Consider the following 18,938-nt stretch of genomic DNA (forward strand, 5'->3'; position numbering starts at 1 on the left):
TTTAGCATTATTTCTTTACTATTATAGTATTTTTGTTTTCATTTTAGTAATTGTGTGCTTTTGCCATTTTTATTAGTTTTAAAATCTTTCTATTTTCAGAGTCAGAGATGCTCTCAACCAAGCATTCTTTTGGGCTCTAGTGCCTACGTTGATATTGCCATAATACAAGATCATTTTTAAACCTGTTCACGACTTAAAAACTCAACAATAGAATAATAATGCATTGTTTCAACTTAAACTATTCATGCTTGACTTAAAATAAGTTTAGTTAACTTGGGTTTTAAAGATCTCAAATAAATCTAAAATCTTAAATTAAGCCAAAATGTAAGTTGTCATAACTAATAGCAGGAACGTTTTTACAGTGGTACATTCGTTCTAATAACTTTAAAAAACAAAAACAAAAAAAAAGTAAACATGAAAAACAGGCAAAAATATTTTTTACACTATTCTGTATATAGATAGTGTTCACACTTCCAGACTTACTGTCACATAAACTAGAAAAACAACCTCAAACTCTCACTCTGATGGAAGTCACGTGACTCTTGACTAGTCCAGTAATGTTCTAAATTCTTCATTGTGACATCACAAACAGAACCCCTACACTATTCGTGGCCTAATGGTTAGAGAGTTGAACTCGTAATCCAAAGGTTGCGGGTTCGAGTCTCGGGCCGGCAGGGATTGTAGGTGGGGGAGTGAATGTCCAGCGCTCTCTCCACCCTCAATACCACGACTGAGGTGCCCTTGAGCAAGGCACCGAACCCCCAACTGCTCCCCAGGCGCGCTGCAGCATAAATGGCTGCCCGCTGCTCCGGGTGTTCACGGTGTGTGTGTTCACTTCTGTGTGTGTGCACGTTGGATGGGTTAAATTCCGAGTATGGGTCACCATACTTGGCAGTATGTCACTTCACTATTCCTTCACAGGATATGAATTCTTGATATCAACAATTAAATTTTTACTAGTGAAAATGTTCATTCTTGATATCAGGAATTGGATTTCTACTAGTTACAATGGCTATTTTTGATATCAAAAAGTAAGGGCTTGAAGAACATCAAACATCAAAGAGAATCACAAGCACTCGCACTGGACCGACATCCGAAGGGAAGACCTACGGAAGACTAGATGGGACATGGGAGGGCGACAGAGGGTCTCTGTGTACAGCTTCACTTGGGATTGCTGTCTAGGGCGGTGCTGGGTGGCAGGCGCGCAGATGGCACTAGCGACGGGGGGACATGACCCCCCCAGATTCATAGTGACCCGATCCGTCCCCCTCACTGTCTCTACGAAAGGCAACATCAGTATACGGAGGATAAATCAAGGCCTGGCCTAAGTACATTGGCCTAAGTAGTGGCGGCCAGGGCCAGGCCACATGCACTAAGCCATTTTTGAAAAACGCTTTTGACCGCAGTGTCTGACCGAGTCCCAAAACACGTGTAGCCAATCAGCAGTAAGGGGGCGTGTCTTGTACTGATAGAGCGAAGAGAGCGCTCTATTTGAGTGCACAGGGGTCAGAGGACGTATATTAGCAGATCGACTATAGACAGAGAGAGATGGCAGATAAAAAAAAGATAAAAATATCATAGAAACAAAACATTAAAAAGAAGAGTTACAATCAGGCAAGAGGTAGGACCCGTGTAAGTATAGATCGGAGCAGCTTTCCGGCGGTGGAGAGAAACTCAAGGAGCAGGAAGGGCTCGAATTGGACACCGAGGTTGTGTTGTTTCTTTTTCATAGGTGAGTAACGTTGATTTTGCTTTGTCTCACACAACTTATCCTTGTTGGCTTTTGCTTGAATAAGCTTTTGTGTCATCTTTGCTTGTTTCCGCGATTGTCGTTGCCATGGTTGTGTATGTAGGCTAGGCCTACATGTGGATGTACATGCCGACAACTGGACTGCTGACAGCTTGGTCCCCCCCAGTTAAAAAATCCCATCTGCGCCCCTGCTGGGTGGTGTCTCACCACACCATACCTATGGGAATGACCCACGGCGTCAGGTGGTGTGTGGCGCCCTCACATCCTCAGCGTCTTTGACCAGGTGATGGCACTCTTACTAGAGCGAGATGCTGCTTTATATCTTTCACTGACAGTGAAGATCAGTAGTGAAGGCTTCGCTATGTGGGTGTCTGATGGTGTCCAGCTGGTCAGCTTCACGCGGGTCGCTGACGCAGGGTACGCAAAGTCTCCTCCCTGACTGTGCAGCGTTGGATCCGGAACAGGACGCAGGAGTGGATGGTGGTGGGGTGTGTGTGGGAGACCGGGGTCGGGGTGTGGCACGCCAAGCATTTACAAAATGGTGTGCGTGTGCCCAACCCGGGTGATGAAGGATGAGGGTTCTTTTTTTGTGAGCGGTTTGATCTGAAAAGCAAACAAACAAACACACAAACAAATACCAAAAAACAAACAAACACAAAACCCAACAACAATAAAATAAAAATGAATTGGTGGAGTTGATTCCAGATGTGTCACAGTGTGCGATTTATCACTGGGAGGCGTCGCTTCTTTTTAATTAAGGTTAAATGAGTTTATTGGTTTATACCATAGCCTCTTTCGCACAGAGATTCCGGAAAATACACGGGCAGTGTGTTCCGGGAATCATCCCGGGATTGTTTGATTTTGGTTCATTCACAGTGATTTTCCGGAATCTGTGCGTGCGTTCACACAGAAGGCACTCCGGCAATTTTCCGGGACCAACGTGCAGCGTGAAAGGGCCGGGCTCATGTGTCAGACCCTCACCTCCCAAAACTGTTTTTTTTTAATCTTACAATACTACAAACAGTGAATGACTAATCAATTTTAATAATTTCACTGTTATGCCAGATGTACGGATAAAGAATGAGTTTATTTCTGCTTTACCAAGTACTGGTGAAAGCGCTGCCATCTAGCGGTGATTCGTATGGATGTCATTTCATCTGGCAGCAGAAGACCAGTCTTCCAAAAATAAACAAAACATTTTCTCCCTTGCTAACACTCTAGAGCTGATTCAGTTTGCCTAACTTTCAAAACTATTTTTGCAATTCTCAAAACAAAGACACATTTTTTTGGGGGAAAACAATTTTATATATATATATATATATATATATATATATATATATATATATATATATATATATATACACGTTTGTTTTTGTGAAAAGTGGGGACATCCCATAGGCGTAACGGTTTTAATACTGTACAAACTGTATGTGCTATTGCACTACACCTAAATTTAGCCCTCACAGGAAACTGTGCATTTTTACTTTCTCAAAAAAAAAAAACTCACTCTGTATGATTTATACGCGTTTTGAAAAATGGGGACATGGGGCAATGTCCTCATAAGTCACCTACTCCTTGTAATACCCATGTCACTCATACCCATATCATTATACAAATTTATGTCCTCATTTGTCACAAAAACGCCCGCGCACACACGAACAATTCACGTTTTATTTTCATTTTGTTGCATGTTTTCTACAAACCACTACACAGATTTTGCACAGGCTCAATCACGTATTTCTTCAGAAAACATAAAGCACATAATTAACTCCAGCCACACAATGAACACAATCAATCAACACACATTTATCCATGTAGTATAATTGATGTCACACACTATATCCAGAACTCCAGGATTTATTAAAAGAACCACTGATATGTTCAGGCATATGCTCCATCCTAACAACATAGAAGGCGATGAAAGAGAGAAAAGGAAACGGAAAAGATTAATCATAACTTTTGTGATTTCTGTCAATTTATGGAAAGTGAAAGAAATATGACCCAATTCTTACAAACTTGAGAGAAAATTATATTAGAGGACCACTGGTGTAAAAATGGGGTTCACAATCTGTCTGACAGACAAACGCTCTCTCACATTATTTTGTGGGTGTGCGCAGGCTGCACGCGGTCAAGCAGCTGTGGAGGATCGCGCGGAATGCGTCTTGGCGCTCGAGCTTGAGCTGGAGCTCGTGAAAGGCGCTCTGAGCGCGAGACCCTCTGCACCACTATATCATCATGGATTTCATCATAGATACTCTTTAAATGGAGTCAGCTGCATTCCCGCAGACTAAAATAGTATACTTGGCCAATCAACATTAAATATTTTCAAATAAAATGTCCAGACCAAAGAGTCAGGCGAGCGATGAGTCGGACACGGAGCTGCTGCTAGAGACGCTCTCGCCAGAGGAGATGGAGGAGCTCGAGCGGGAGCTCGTTTACATCGACCCCGACCCTAATGTACCGGTGGGACTCCGCCAGCGGAACCAGACGGACAAACTACCGTCCAGAGGATATAACAGAGAGGCAATGCTCGACTACTGTGAGCGGGAGACCAAGAAACAGATCCGAAGAGAGCTGAGCGCAGAGGTGATGATATATATATATATATATATATATATATATATATATATATATATATATATATATATAATATTAGAATTATTATTATTAGAAATATAATTAAAATTATATTTATAGGTAAATATAATTATGGTATACACAGTTGTTTTTATGCACACAATTATTTTCTTTATCTATTGTTATTATTATTATTACTACTACTACTACAGATATAAGTAATGATACATTTCTTATACAGAATAACTCCTACTATTTAGGTTTCTTAATAATTTGACTCATTTTAAACTTCAGGATAATTTCAATGTTTCATTTAATCCAAAGTGCATTAACAGATTGATTTATTTTTGTATGTTGCCAGTTGCATGCAGGGAAAATGGAGAATGAAAAGCTGACCTGTGGTCATTTGTAATTCAGTCTCTGACTGTTTAAAGATCTCAGCATAGTGTGACATATTTGTGGATCTGTGAACACTGTGATTGGCTGATTTAGCACTGAGCTCCCTGTTGATCAGTATACATGCCTGACATGTTGTCATGGTCCCATGTATCAACACCCATTTTTCTGCACACACATGGCCTAAAATGCATGCCATCATCTGTTGGTGCTGAGGTTTTCTTTTCTTTGGAGTGTTTAACTGTGCACAAAACACTGTACATCCAAATGTGAATTTTTCCAACAACAAATCTCCAAAACATTTTTGACAAGAAGAAGTTATTTGAGAGCACAGTTAGAATTCTCCAAATATTACATTTTTCATGCTCTTCTGTTTGGAAACAGTATAAACTTATCTTGGGTGAAAATCCTGAGCGTGTAATTATTCTTTACAGCTTAACGTCTTTATAAACATTTAGTTTCATAGTTTAGTTTGTTTTCTGGTATAAACATTCACTCTCTCCTTCTGGTGGTTCTAGGGTGATGGTTATGTGTCATTGGCACTCCATTTAAACTATGCAAAACTAACCTATGACATCAAAGTTGCTGTATTCATTCACTTTTGGGTCCAACTTAATAAGATTATATAAGAGCATGCCATAAAATTGAATATTTTCTAGAGTAACAGAGCAGAACAGATGGTCTGGTCCTTCTGGGGTGGTTAATCCTTGTGTTTTTGGAGAGTGCTAGTTGTGTTTTATGTGATTTAAACAGGTGCTAATGAAGCTCTAGTAATGTGAGACCCACTCAAGGGCCCACAAACTACTTTTAAACTCTACTGAGACACTGAAGTGTTTGTTTGAAACATGTTTAGCAGGCAACAGAACACACATACAATCTCAGAGGAATCTCAAGTAAGTAACTAAGTAACATTGTGGTCTCTAAATGTGGTTCCCTGTATGTATTACATTTTGATTGATCCTGACTTGTAAAGATCATCTTTCTGATCTTACTGATATTCTGAAGTTTGTTCAGCTGTGTCATTGTGTTGGCACAGTGAATATGCTAACTGGATAGTCTTCCACATGTATTCAGTAAAACAGCTGTGTGAATAAAATTTATGTTCTGGTCATTTTTTAGTAGTCAGTGGTTAAGAAGAGCGATGCACTTCAGCAATTTGTGAATGTGTTTACTTAAAGCTTGGTCTCACTGAGGCTTTGAAACTGTCAAGGACAGAATTCCTGATCTGAATGTTCCTCTCTTTGCTACCTTATAAGGGCACATCTGAGAGGTTTAAGACTTCTTCAAACAATAGCTCCCAAATCTGCACAGTACGTTCTTTCCCTTTTAATGACCACTAAAAATAACTCGCTCAGTCCAGCTGGGTCCAGCCATTGGCTGTAATTATTCTAGATAAGTTTTGTTTGTTTGATGCCCCCACAGATTTAACGGTGATGTTGATATTTATCAATAATTACACCCAAATGAAAGCAAATGGAAACTTATATAGAATGTGAATGCAGTGATTAAGATGTAAACAGTCCGAAAACAATTAACCAAAATCAGATATTTAAACTATCAAAAGACAAACAGCTTCTCAGATTTAATGTGCTGTGGTGAACAATGTATTTTGTGTTTAATGTTTGTAGGGAGGGGAAGGCAGAAGGAGAGATCGACTCCACCGGATGAGGAGCAGAGAGTTTTCCAGGTCACAGAGCGGCGATCCTCCTGACACAGAGAGCAGAAATGAAGAGAGTGAAAAAGATCAGGAGAGAGCAAGAAAAAGGGAGGATGAATCTAAAAATGTCTCTGATGAAGACGAAAAAGGCAAAGAGAAGAAAAAGGAGGAGGAGAAGAGAGAAAGCGAGAGGACAGATTATAAGACAGAAAGTGGAAAAGAGCTTTCTAGAAAAGAAAGAGGAAACAGCAAAACTCTAGACCTCATATCTAAACTGCAAGAGAAAAAAGATGATAAGAAAGAAAGAGGGAGAAAGGAGGAGAAAAAAGTGAGTGAAAACTCCAAAATACGAGGGTTTGTCTCCAAACTACAAAAAAACGAAGACCTAAAAGTAAAAAACAATAAGACAGATGTCAAGAAACAATATGAAAGCAGAAATAAAACCATAGTAGAACCAAAGAACAACAGACCAGAAGGAAGAGTAAGCCTTGAAGATGTAGAAACAGAGGAAAAGAAAAGCAGATCTAGAAATATAGAAGAGAGAAGCAGAAGAAGAGAGAGAGTAGAGGAGAATGAGAAACATCACTCACAAAGAGATACAACCACAGCACAGAAAGAGAGAGAAAAAAAAGTGAAACAATCAGAAAACAACGAGGTGATAATATCTTCAATTTCCAGCCATAAAACCTCATTGAACTCTTATGGGACGGATGACCGTTCTGTTACTGAGGAGGACGAGTCTTTTAGTGAAGATGTGGACAGCGACACTGGCTCCAGCATGTTTGATGACCTTCTGGAGCAGGTTCGTAGCGACGACCCTGAACTAACAGAGCTCAACGTCAATAATTCAGACGCCATTAAGACAGATACCCTGATACAGTTTGCAGAAGGTCTTCGCAGCAACACTCACATCAAAACCTTCTGCCTTGCAAACACAAGAGCGGACGATCATGTTGCGTTTGCCATCGCTGGAACCCTACGAGATAATTCCACCTTGACCAGCATCAACCTCGACTCGAATCATTTGACAGGCAAAGGCATCCTGGCCATCATCAACTCTGTTCAGCACAACAGCACGCTTATGGAGCTGAGGTTTCATAACCAGAGACACATCTGTGGAGGGAAGACTGAAATGGAGATGGCCAAAGTCTTACGTAACAACTCTTCACTGCTGAAGCTGGGATATCACTTCGAGCTGGCCGGGCCCAGGATGACCATGACGAACATCTTGAGCCGAAATATGGACAGGAAGAGGCAGCAACGACTAGAAGCACAAAAACTCGCCAGACAGGAGACTAACTCCACCCTACATGAAGATAAGAGCTCACCTGAGAAGAATAAGATACCAACATCGTCCATCAACACTCAGAAGAAAGACTCTAAATTTGCTGCCCTCTCAAAATTCACTTCTGCTCAGGAAACTCCCAAAGCTCCGCCCACAAAGTCACCGTCTAGACCCCTCCCATCCGAGGTAACAGGAAAGAAAGAAGGGGCAACAGGAATTCGACAAGTTCCTCCTCCTCCACCCCCTCCTGGCCCAGCGTTAGATGTTCAGGCCCTGAGGAGTTCGCTAACCCCGATCTCTCAGAGGAAACCAGACGGTAGTGCAGCTGTCCGACAGACGGACAGGAACTCCAGAGATCAGCTACTGGACTCTATCAGAAACTGCAGCATGAACGCTCTCAAAAAGGTGACACGGACATCACATGTCATAGATTACTACACATGCCAGTACATGACCATACATTTAAACATCACCATCTCAATATGAAAATGTGAAGGCTTCTTTCTACAGCATTATATACAGCATTAAAGATATTTAAGTTACACTTTTATAATGTTTGGCCCTCTAAACCCAAATGTTGTCTTTAATTAAAGGCAGGGTATGTAATTTTTCGGGGCGGAATCCCAAAACAATCTTATAGCCAATCAGCAGTAAGGGGTGTGTCTACTCATGATGTGGAGGAGAGAGCATTCAGTGAACAGCCGAGCCGAGCGAAAGAAAGATAGAGATGGCGGATAAAAAAGACTGCGGAGCGATAAGGCAAGAAGTAGGACCCGTGAAAATATCGGATCAGCTTTCCAGCGCTGCAGAGAACTCAATCCTGCGATCGGATGCCGAGGTTGCTTTGTTTCTTCTCAATAGGTGAGTAACACCGTGTCTACACAGACGCGCCGCAAAAGTCTACCTACACTGGACACATATATTTCAGCCGAGAATGTAGTTGTTTAAAACTCAAATCTGCGGTTTATTTATAAAAACAGCGCCTATTTGAAAATGTGCTTCGCCGATTTCGGAGACGTGAGCTCCACACGATCACCGGGCGCTCAGTGCTCATGTATCCCTAAGAGAGGAGCATAATCTCGGCTAGGCCTTCTGACATTTGCCACTGGCTCTGATGTCTCTGGATAAACATAAGATATCATTTGTTTTGGGTAAATCTAACAGGTAATCTTTGGTCTTTATTCTATTGTTCTATTAATATGTTTAAAGGGCACCTATTATGCAAAATCCACTTTTACATTTATTTGTATTTGGACATAAATGTGTGTTGGCAGTGTGTGAACACAACCACCCTACAATGATAAAAATCCACCCACTCCTCATTTTTTAATCCCCTTTAAACCAAGTCAGTCTCACCAGGCCTGCCGTTTTAACTCTCGCCGCAGTGTGACGTCACATTTCGGAGGGCCGGGCCACAGCATTTGATTGACAGCCCTGCGTTGCTATAGTTTCCACCCTCAGCGGTTACGCTGTCCTTCATTTTCTCTGCGTTCGAGCAGCTGTAACCTCAACAATGACTCACAACCAATCTGAGCTGCTGAGGATGCTGTGGGCGCCACACTTGAGAGATTAGTTCGTGCCGTTCGTAGCGCGAGATTCGTTTGTACCGCGGTCGTGCGGCTCGGTCCATTGATCCACGCCGATGACAGGTCAGCATGGCCCGAGCTCTGCAACATGCCTGTTTCGTTCCACTTTCAGTGCATTTGACTCCCAAATGTACGGCTGAACACTATCGCTCAGTCATGTTGCTTCTACCGGCTATGCAATGCAGAGAGACGTATACGCGACGCCCTCTTCTGGAGACAGGGCGGGAATATGCAGCTCATTTGCATACACTCCAAATCAGCTCGTTTTTAGACACACCCCAAAAATGCTAAAATTTTCCAGCTGTTATAATAAATGATCTGTGGGGTATTTCCTTGGACACATTGTTCCAGGTAATTTCGGTGGAAAAGCGGCTTATGTTTCACAGAACTAATCGTTGCCTGGGTTGCGTAGGTTACATATATGTGGGGCGGATCTATCAAAATAGGGGCGAGACCCTTTTGGGGTAGGGGCGTGTTTGTTTTGGTGATTTCAAATATCAACATTGGCTTCCATAGCTTACCCTGCCTTTAAATAATTAAGTAATCTTGACTAAACAATTGCTTAATTGTTTTAAATTATTAAAAGTTTTGGGCCCATAAATCAAAAACTTAAGTTTGTGTAACTTGTTTACCTACAAAATATGTAAACTTAAGATTTCAAGTTTCAACTCAAAATCTTAATTTATTAAAACAGCTCACTCTGGTCTTTATTTAATGAGATTGGCTGTTCGAGAAGTTCTGCCTGGCATCAAGAGAACTAATGCAGTGATTGGTAATTACAAAATGCGGGTCTCTCTTCATTTTGTCTGTAAAAAACAAAACAAAATAAGAAACAGATCTTTCAAGATCTCAGCATCTTCATTTACCAGTTTGAGGTAAGTTTTAGGACACTCTTTACTCACATCAGTTGAGTTGAATCAGCTTATTAAGGTTTTCAGTGTAGCAGTTTGAGACCGTTAAAAATCCTCTCCCGTGGCCTCATGGGATATTAAAGTGTCCATTGGATCCACACTTTAGAATTGCGCCATGCATAAGTAGATCACACAGGTACTTTTTGCATTCTGAATTCTACAATTTTGGACATATTACTCCAGTCCTTTCACATACTGTTTTTCTAGGGAAGATGCCATTTCAGATGCAGCCACAAACAAATCATGACTCATCAGTAAGTTTTGTACAACAATTTATTCTAAACTTAAAAAAAAAACTGAAACGGAAATCACACATATACAAAAATCACATAGCCTTAAATGAATACTTTTAAGAATAAAGTATGCAGGTTATATACAGAGGTTTCTCTGCAGAAAACGCAGATGCATGTATGTACAGTTGGCTGAGTCTGTAATTTGAATGTGTAAAAAGTTGTTTATTTTGTTTAAAGTGGTTTGAAGATGGCACACTTGCACTTGGTATTGCTCGAAAGCCCTCTTTAGAGAGCTTCTAACGTTGGCAGAGACTGACTAAAGGCTGTAAAGGAAAGCGATATGGAGATGTTTTACTGCAAATAACTAACCTCGGGCACACAGCTGCTCATTTACAATATTTCAACTTCATTTGCATTAGATCAAGGTTAAAAGCATGGTTCAAGGTTAGTATAGGGACCAATACTATTAACTATGCCTATTATTAACATATTGGCTGTTTATAAGTACTTATAAAACACATATTCTGCATGATCATATCATATTCTACATCCCTAATCTTACTCAATACCTAAATTTATCAGCTACCTTACTAGCTTTATAATAAGTTAATTAAGCAAATTAGGAGTTTATTGAGGCAAAAGTTGTAGTTAATGGTTTGTTAATAGCGAGAATTGGACCTTAAAATAAAGTGTCACCAAGCAAATTCATGTGGATACAAGTTGTGACTTAGGAAGAGATTTTTAGTGAGAATTTCTCCTGTGTATATAAACATTATTAATCCACACAATTATTACTGATGAGACCCATTGTTTTAATATTGCTTTGGATCTGCTTCTCTGCATGGATGTGGTTTGAGGGACCAGTGTGCACATGGATACAGAACATCTTATCAAAGCTGATGACCAAAAAAGTTTTTTGGTGGTGTTGTTGTTTTTACAAATAATTATTCCCCAGAGTTTTGCCATTTTGAATAATCTATAGTCAAATTTTCTTGTTCATTGTTGCAACAAACTTTCAGCATCATGCTATAAACAGCCAGAGATGCTTTTCTCTGTTTACAGATATGACGCTTATATGAAGTTTCTCACAAAATCTGGCCCGACAGCTCTAAAATATATTGAATATTATAATTAAAAATATAAATTATCAAAGATTATTTGGGTACAGTATAGAGATGGCTTGAAATGTATTTTATTGCGCTCAATCAAAAAAGTTATGTAATCTTGTATCATATAATATTTTAATATTATAAATGCTTAATCTTCATTTTAATCTTCCTCTCAGGTTGAGATCCCGAAGCTGTTGAGATAGCATCTGCCAGTGTATGTGCTTCTACCTTCAGATTCCCCTGCAGTCCTCCAGTGCCCCATCATCATGGAGGAGTCACTGAATCCTCAAGATGAGATTCCTCCTTAACTGGCTCAGACACTTTGAAATAAAGCCAGTTTGGAACCCTGCCTCTGCAGAAGAAGATCAGCGCCTGCTTCTACATCACTGCCTGTTTAGCTCCGCCCAGTGATTCGTGCATGTTTACAAGAGAGTCTAAGCAGAAACCAAACGCCAAAGATGGTTCTGAAGACAAACAAGGTGCCAAATTGTGGAAAAAAACTTTGCATAGTCTTCCCTCTGATCCCAACATTAAGAAAGAGTGGATGAGCTTTATTTTTAATGAAGTACCAGACCACGTAAGTAGGAACTCAGTCCTTTGTTCACTTCATTTTACCACGGATTAGTTTACAAACATGGCACAATTCGACACGGGATTTTCAAATAGATTGAAATTAAAAGACAATGCTCTGCTGACTATATTGGATCTGATAGTAATGTTGCAACACAAGTGTAAGTAACTGTTTTGATTACGTGATCACTATTGCTTTGTCAAAATAAAAAACAAAGGCTGTTCATGACCCCTTTAAAGAATCTAAAAAAAAAACAAGTAGTGATCTGCCTTGATATTATGTGTTTGTTAAACAGTAGGACATTCTACATGAGATCTATAAACTTTTCTGATTATGCATGCAATTACATGATCTGTTTAGCCGTGGATTTTTCATCTGGACTTTTGAGAGTTTGAGCTTCTTTATTAAATTATATACTGTTTAAAATATGTAGTCATCATGGTTTCATTACAAATGCTATTCATCAAACAATCCTTCATTTGTACCAATGACAGCTGTGCAGATACGTTCTAGTATTGAGTTTAAGATATTGAGTTGAAGGTTCATCCCATGCATTCTGTAGCATATTTTGATCAATTACAAGCATAAATTGAAGGCAGTATACAGTACAAAGAGGGAAATGTGAACAATTAATATAACCCAGCATTTATTTTTTATCCCTCTTATCTTTGAAATCAAGATGAGAACTGCTTTTAATTGTGATAAAGGTGTCACTTGAGAAGTTAGCAAATACCTGAGATCTCTGTATATGGAATCTCACCTGATGTGGATTAGATGTTTTGACTGCATTGTGTTAGACTTGATTTCATGCATTTGATCTGGACAACAAATTGGTGAATTAAAGGTGCAAGAGGAGAGCTCGGAAAATGCTAACTTTAGCCTGATAGCACTGAAAGCGAACCCACCCTCCCTGCAAGCTGTCCAAAGCCATGCCCCCTGAACGCACATATGCTCAGAATACCAGAAACAACATTAAATTACTACAATACTACATCAACGGTTTCCAATTACAGTCCTAGTGCCCTCCCCGCTCTGCACATTTCATATGTATATCTTATCACGTCCGAAGTTTATTCTCGACATAAGTGCCCTGCGAAGTAGACATTTCTAAAACGCTTAACGTGAAAATCGCTTAACGTGGCTTAACGTACTTAAACATCGACCAGGAAACCCTAAATTTCTGTCAAACCTTACTTGCAATAAACACTAACTACTGTCAAAAGAATGAGCCCTTATTCCACAGATAAAGTGAATAATTTCACGTTAAGCACTTTCTCCACCATAGAAGTCTATTTTAAGGAAACAGCTTAAAGGGCAAATTGCAGGTTAGAGACTCCAGTGAGTCGATGTATAGAAAAATACTGTAGGAACTACATTTTATTTAAAATATACTTTAAAATATGCTATTAAGGCTTCTGGAGTCGTTTTTGTGAGAGAATTTTACTTCCGCTTTGCGCCAAAACCGGAAGTGACGCATCAAAAGGGAGAGCGGTCCATTTAAACCACAGGAAAACAATGGATCGCAATGACAGTTCGGACGCTGAGGAAATTTTAAATGTGTATTTACACTCGTATGACGGACCACAGATAAAATTATGAGCCTGCAATGCAGCCAAGGGAGCAGGACAGGCCAGGATTAGACAGAACAACGGTCAGAGAAGACAAATTGAGTTGATGTGAGGAGAACAGGGCAGGTGTTTGGTGAGAGATCAGTGTTAGCTTACAGATATACACACGTTAGTTAATGTAATCAGGCAATAGCAATGCTAGTATTGGTCATCTGAGTATTGATACTTACAGTAATAGAAACTAATAAGCGTTGATCAGGCGTGTCACACTTGTTAATATCCGACACTAACGTAACGTGATAGTGGTTTCTTAGAGAGAGAGAGAGAGAGATAAACACGTTTTTGATTCATAGGTGCTTGAAATGCGAGGCCATGGTCACAGCTGAGGAAAGTCAGTGCTGCAGGGAGTTAGATACTTACATACTGGGTCTTAGTGGAGAATGTGACCCCCACACTTGATGTGCAGTGTCTGACTCTACACCCAGGCTTTGAGGCTTGCTGTCTGAACCCATATGTGCTACAGATAGCACTTCGGACAGGAGCATAGACCTCTCTAGGCCAGCAGACACACGTTTTAGGGCAGAAATCATTTATTACTCTAAGCTAAAATAAGTATAAATACATTGTTAAAGATTTTAATATTAAAACAGTCTGAATAATTCAGATTCTTAAGTTAACTCTATTTAGGTCATGACTACCTATAAGTAACACTTTTTGATGCCATTGGTATAACACAATCAATAATGACAGCATACAGACAAGTTGTCCGCTGGGCCTATGGTGCATGTGTTGTGTCAGCCATTAGAAGATAGTTTACAGAGGAAGGAGGACTTTATAAAGGTTTTGAATGGCCCCATTTTGTTGATAATCAATAAAAAATAAAATCACAATCAAGCAGATCTGCATTTATGGTTAATTCAATTCAGTTTTATTTATACAGCACTAAATCATAAATATTATTTCATAGCACTGTTAATGCCCAACTCAAAACACAACATTTCAACTGTTTATATATATGTATATATATGTAGATGTACCAAACATATACTACTAAAAGAAATACCATCTGACCCATTTAAAAACATTTAACAATCTTTCAGTCTGGGTATCACACTAATGTGTTATTAAAGTGTGTTAAATGGTGAAGGCTGTGCTAGAGATACACCAACAGCCTCATCGTGTTGATCCTCTGACTGGAGGGATCTGGAGAGAGGAGCAGGTGTAGTGGACATGACAGTGCTGTGTTCTTGTGGAGCCTGTGGTGACCTGCAGTATTCCTCTCTCAGACGGCATATGCTGGGAGAAGCAAACACAAGTTTAGATCACATTCACTGCTGACCATGCTTTTCCACTTGGCCTCCATCACATCTGTTAAGTTACACACCACTGCGGTGTTTGAAGCAGATGCATTAGCGAAGTCCAGTCTCTTCAGCTGCAGTAACGCACCGAGGCCCGGAAGGTACCGTCCTATTTCTTGTTAGGAAACCTTCCATGAACACTGTGTAGGGAGCGATGAACACTGTGTAGGGAGCATGTCAAAGGAAACACAGTTCATGCACGTAGCTCTCTTCTAGCCAGCTGGTTATCTGAACCGGGTGTGTTAACTAAGCGAGACCCGGACCCGTTAATGAAGTAGCTCCGGACTCCGGATCCGAACTGGATCCATTCATTAAGTGGGTTTATACCTTATTTAAAATGGGGAATCTGGCCAAAATAGAGCTGACAAACATTATGTAGATTAGATTGCTCTATAAAAAGCTTAAATACTCCATGTCTCCCTTCATTAATATTAATAAACCAGAAAATCGTTCAAACCTTTAAAAAATCTAAACTTTTCTTGACCAATAACAATGAAACGCTCTATAAAATGTAGGTATTACTTGAAGATAAATAAAAAATAAAATGCAACCACAAATTGTACAAAAACATTGTTTTATTTAATGAAAAACTTTACCTTTTTAAAATTTTAAAGAAAATTAAGTTTGATAACTTGGTAAAGTTAATCTTTACGAATGAAATAGCTCAATTCAGCAATAAGGAATTTTATAGCATACAAAAGTTTCAATATTCAATTTATGTCAACTTGATGTTGATTTAATAAAATTCAATATCAGTAAAAATGTTGCTAAATTAATACATTATGAAACAAAGTCGATTCGGCAATAAAGCAGCTCTGGAGAAAACAGTGATATCATAATACAACAATTCAGTTCAAGTTTTGTCATTATGCAATACAATCAAATCAGTATTATTCCTGAATATTCAGTGTCTTTTAAACCACAGCTAAGCAATCCAGAGGTGACAGTAAAACCCAAACTTCAGCAGGCGACTGAAACGAAGAAAAAACATCTTGGGAGAAACCAGGAGCAGTCAGCTCAGCTCTCCTCTGGCCAAATGAACAAGGATGGTGTGATTATGATTTCAGGCTGCATCACTAGTGAGATTGTGGACTGATGTCATTCAGAATATTTCATCCAGCTCCTGCTGCTGGAAGATCAGGATACGTCACGCTGTCATTTGGTTGGAAGAGAAGTTATAGTCTGACCAGCAGGGCTGCTGTTTAACAGTACTGGACGACTGGTTTAACAGTGACTGTAAGCATGATAAAATTGCACTGTGGTCCTAGCAGCTCCTGGCCTGACACATTCACTGCTGGCCATATGGGTCTGTGAAGAGGACTTGCCTGTTTCTCGTGGTCTTTGCCGAGGATCTGTGCTGATGTCTGTCCAGTCGTGATGTTCACTTGTCGTGGTCTTCGCTGACATTCAGGGCTGCATTGTGGTCATCTCAGAGTGCAGGTCCATCATCTGGTCTGGATATGGACCGGATCCGGCTGACTATGATAACCTTAGGACAAGAGTGAGACAGAAACATTGAAATAAGTAACAAGTATCGGTGTTGACTTTTTCTCACAGCATCTGTAATCACACAAGCACATTTTCATACAAATTTCATGACATCTCATAGCAAAGATTACTGTTAAATGTAGGATGTAAAAGTAGGTTAGTAAATATTGATATGAATCTTTTGACATTGCACAGTTATTACACGTTAAAAGCTGAAGTGTGGATCATTGTCAGTATTTGACAAACTAGTTGGTTAAATCAAGTTCAAAACTCTATTTAATCTTACTTTTAAAGATGAAGCAGAACATCTGAAGGATGAAGTAGAATCAAAAACCAGTCTGGAGCACTTGAATGAGCTGTAAAGCTGAAACAGAACACACACACAGTATTTTAGTTTTTTTTTTTTTCAGTTTCATATAAATTATTTGAAACCACATTACAAAAGGTAGGGAATATATTTGTCAAAATATATATTAAACAAAAATAGACTTGAGCTAATATTCCAGAAATAAATTTAAATTAAAAATATAGCATAATATCACCTGCAGTTATTCCTGAAGAGGGGTGAAAAATTACCCTGTCTCACAAAAAGGAGATCCCGTCTAAACAGGCCTGTTATTACTCAAAATCTATGATAATGCAAATGTGCTGACGTAATTCGACCTTCCACAACGCAATTTCAGAATTAAAAATGACAACAAATCAATTAACCATTTTATTAACGTTAAAGAGGTCATATAATGCTTTTTTAAAGATCATTATTTTGTGTATTTGGTGTAACAGATTATGTTGACATGTTTTAATGTTCAAAAAACACATTATTTTTCAAATACTGTACATTATTGTAGGTCTTCTATGCCCCGCCTCTCTCAAACTTTTTCTACAAGGTCTGGCACAGTGCATTGTGATTGGCCGAACACCGCAAGTACTCGACGGAAATGTAACGCCCCTTTTCATAATAGAGTCTGGGAATGTGTCGTCACAGCGGCAATGCATTCTGGGAATTTAGGTCACGGGAGCTACCGTGGAGACTGGATAATATAGTGTAATATACACATTAAGCAGACATTAATAGATGCCGTAGCCCTTATCGATATCTGCATACCTCTGCTTTTGATTAACGCTATTGATACAGTAAGAGTTAATCATTCCAACGCGATCTTAATTTGAATAACATAAACATAAAATAATAGCCTTTAAAATGTCTACATTCACTACGGAACTCGGATGAAAGTTAAACTGAAACTCGGTAACAACTCAAATAAGATATGGCTTAATAATTGATCTCTGTAGATTTAATATATGCAGTGATTTGCATTAAACTGTAAGCCCTCAGACTACAAATAAAAGAAAATCATATATGGAAATATTATCTGTGGCAGCTTGTTTGTAAGGATTAAGTTTCATTCATTCATTCATTTATTGATCGCTTGCATCATTGTTCGCCATCTCTAATAATAAGGAATCTTCAACTTGGTTCATTATTTATTTGGATAGCATCCATAATACACATCGATTCAAAGCAGCTTACAGTAAGTTCTGTTACCTCTATAATGGCTTAATTCTTTACACTGAGCAGATTTACTGAGCAATTGTGATACATAACGATGCTAAACGATCCACTGTTTAAGATCTAGCTATGTATTCTCCCCTTTAAAAAAAAGACGTTGTTTTCAAATGTTTTTTTTGCTACTCTTAGCAAAGTGTTTTAGCAGTTAGCCTATATCAGTACCACTGTAGTGAAGGAGACTGAATAATGAATATCTGCAGCCTCTCAGACAAACCACAGAGCAAATTAAAAAACATATTTTTTTTAAAGAGATTTAGATAGTCCGTTTTATTCTAAGAGTATGTAAGATGTTTTTCAAAAAATATTAATCATATACGGTCTGCTTTTTTCTGTGGTGATTTGCGTGTGTTTACACTGTGTGCTCCTGAGCGTGACTTAAAACATGGCTATTCTCTATGGCGAGCTTCAGCTTTCAAAATAAAAGTAAAAACAGTTAATAATGTCCTTAGTTTTACCATCAGTTCAAGCCCGAAAGGGGAACAGAGTCGCGTGACAGACACAGATGATGCTCATATATATTTGCACACAACACAAGCCGCGATTAACAGTGATGCTGACTCCACTGTGATGTGACTGTCTCTCTCTCTCTCTCTCTCTCTCTCTCACACACACACACACACACACACACACACGATGCGCAAAACTCCGCATTTCAACAGTCTATAGCAAATACTTAAACTAATAACACAACATAGCCTACTTACAGTCGCTGATTCAGAAGCCCAGATTGTCATAGGAAAGTCATAATTACCTCCTCTCCTAGGTTCACGAAACGGTCGTCCATAAAATGCATTTTGATAACATCTGGGTTGTGCTGTTCTGTTTTAAGTAATCTTAATGATTACTAAATAAATCTACTTTCGGAAGGTCAAATAAAGT

The 18,938-nt window shown here is 39.2% G+C and overlaps 1 protein-coding gene across 2 annotated transcripts; it reads left to right on the forward strand.

Annotated features, from left to right (window-relative positions):
- Positions 1-3,888: 3,888 nt before the first annotated feature.
- Positions 3,889-12,497, forward strand: LOC306848872 (leiomodin-1-like). Of its 2 annotated transcripts, XR_013782285.1 has the most exons (4): positions 3,889-4,336; positions 6,352-8,070; positions 8,259-8,526; positions 11,681-12,497. XR_013782285.1 is itself a non-coding variant. In XM_079383642.1 (3 exons), the coding sequence occupies exons 1-3, from the start codon at positions 4,085-4,087 to the stop codon at positions 11,705-11,707; spliced, it is 1,998 nt and encodes a 665-aa protein (XP_079239768.1). In that variant the 5' UTR covers positions 3,889-4,084; the 3' UTR covers positions 11,708-12,497. The 2 variants fall into 2 exon arrangements, 1 of the variants encoding a protein (XP_079239768.1); XM_079383642.1 differs by lacking the exon at positions 8,259-8,526.
- Positions 12,498-18,938: the final 6,441 nt, after the last annotated feature.

The sequence above is a fragment of the Barbus barbus genome (assembly GCF_936440315.1).
Source record: "Barbus barbus genome assembly, chromosome: 29".
Lineage (NCBI taxonomy): Eukaryota > Metazoa > Chordata > Actinopteri > Cypriniformes > Cyprinidae > Barbus > Barbus barbus.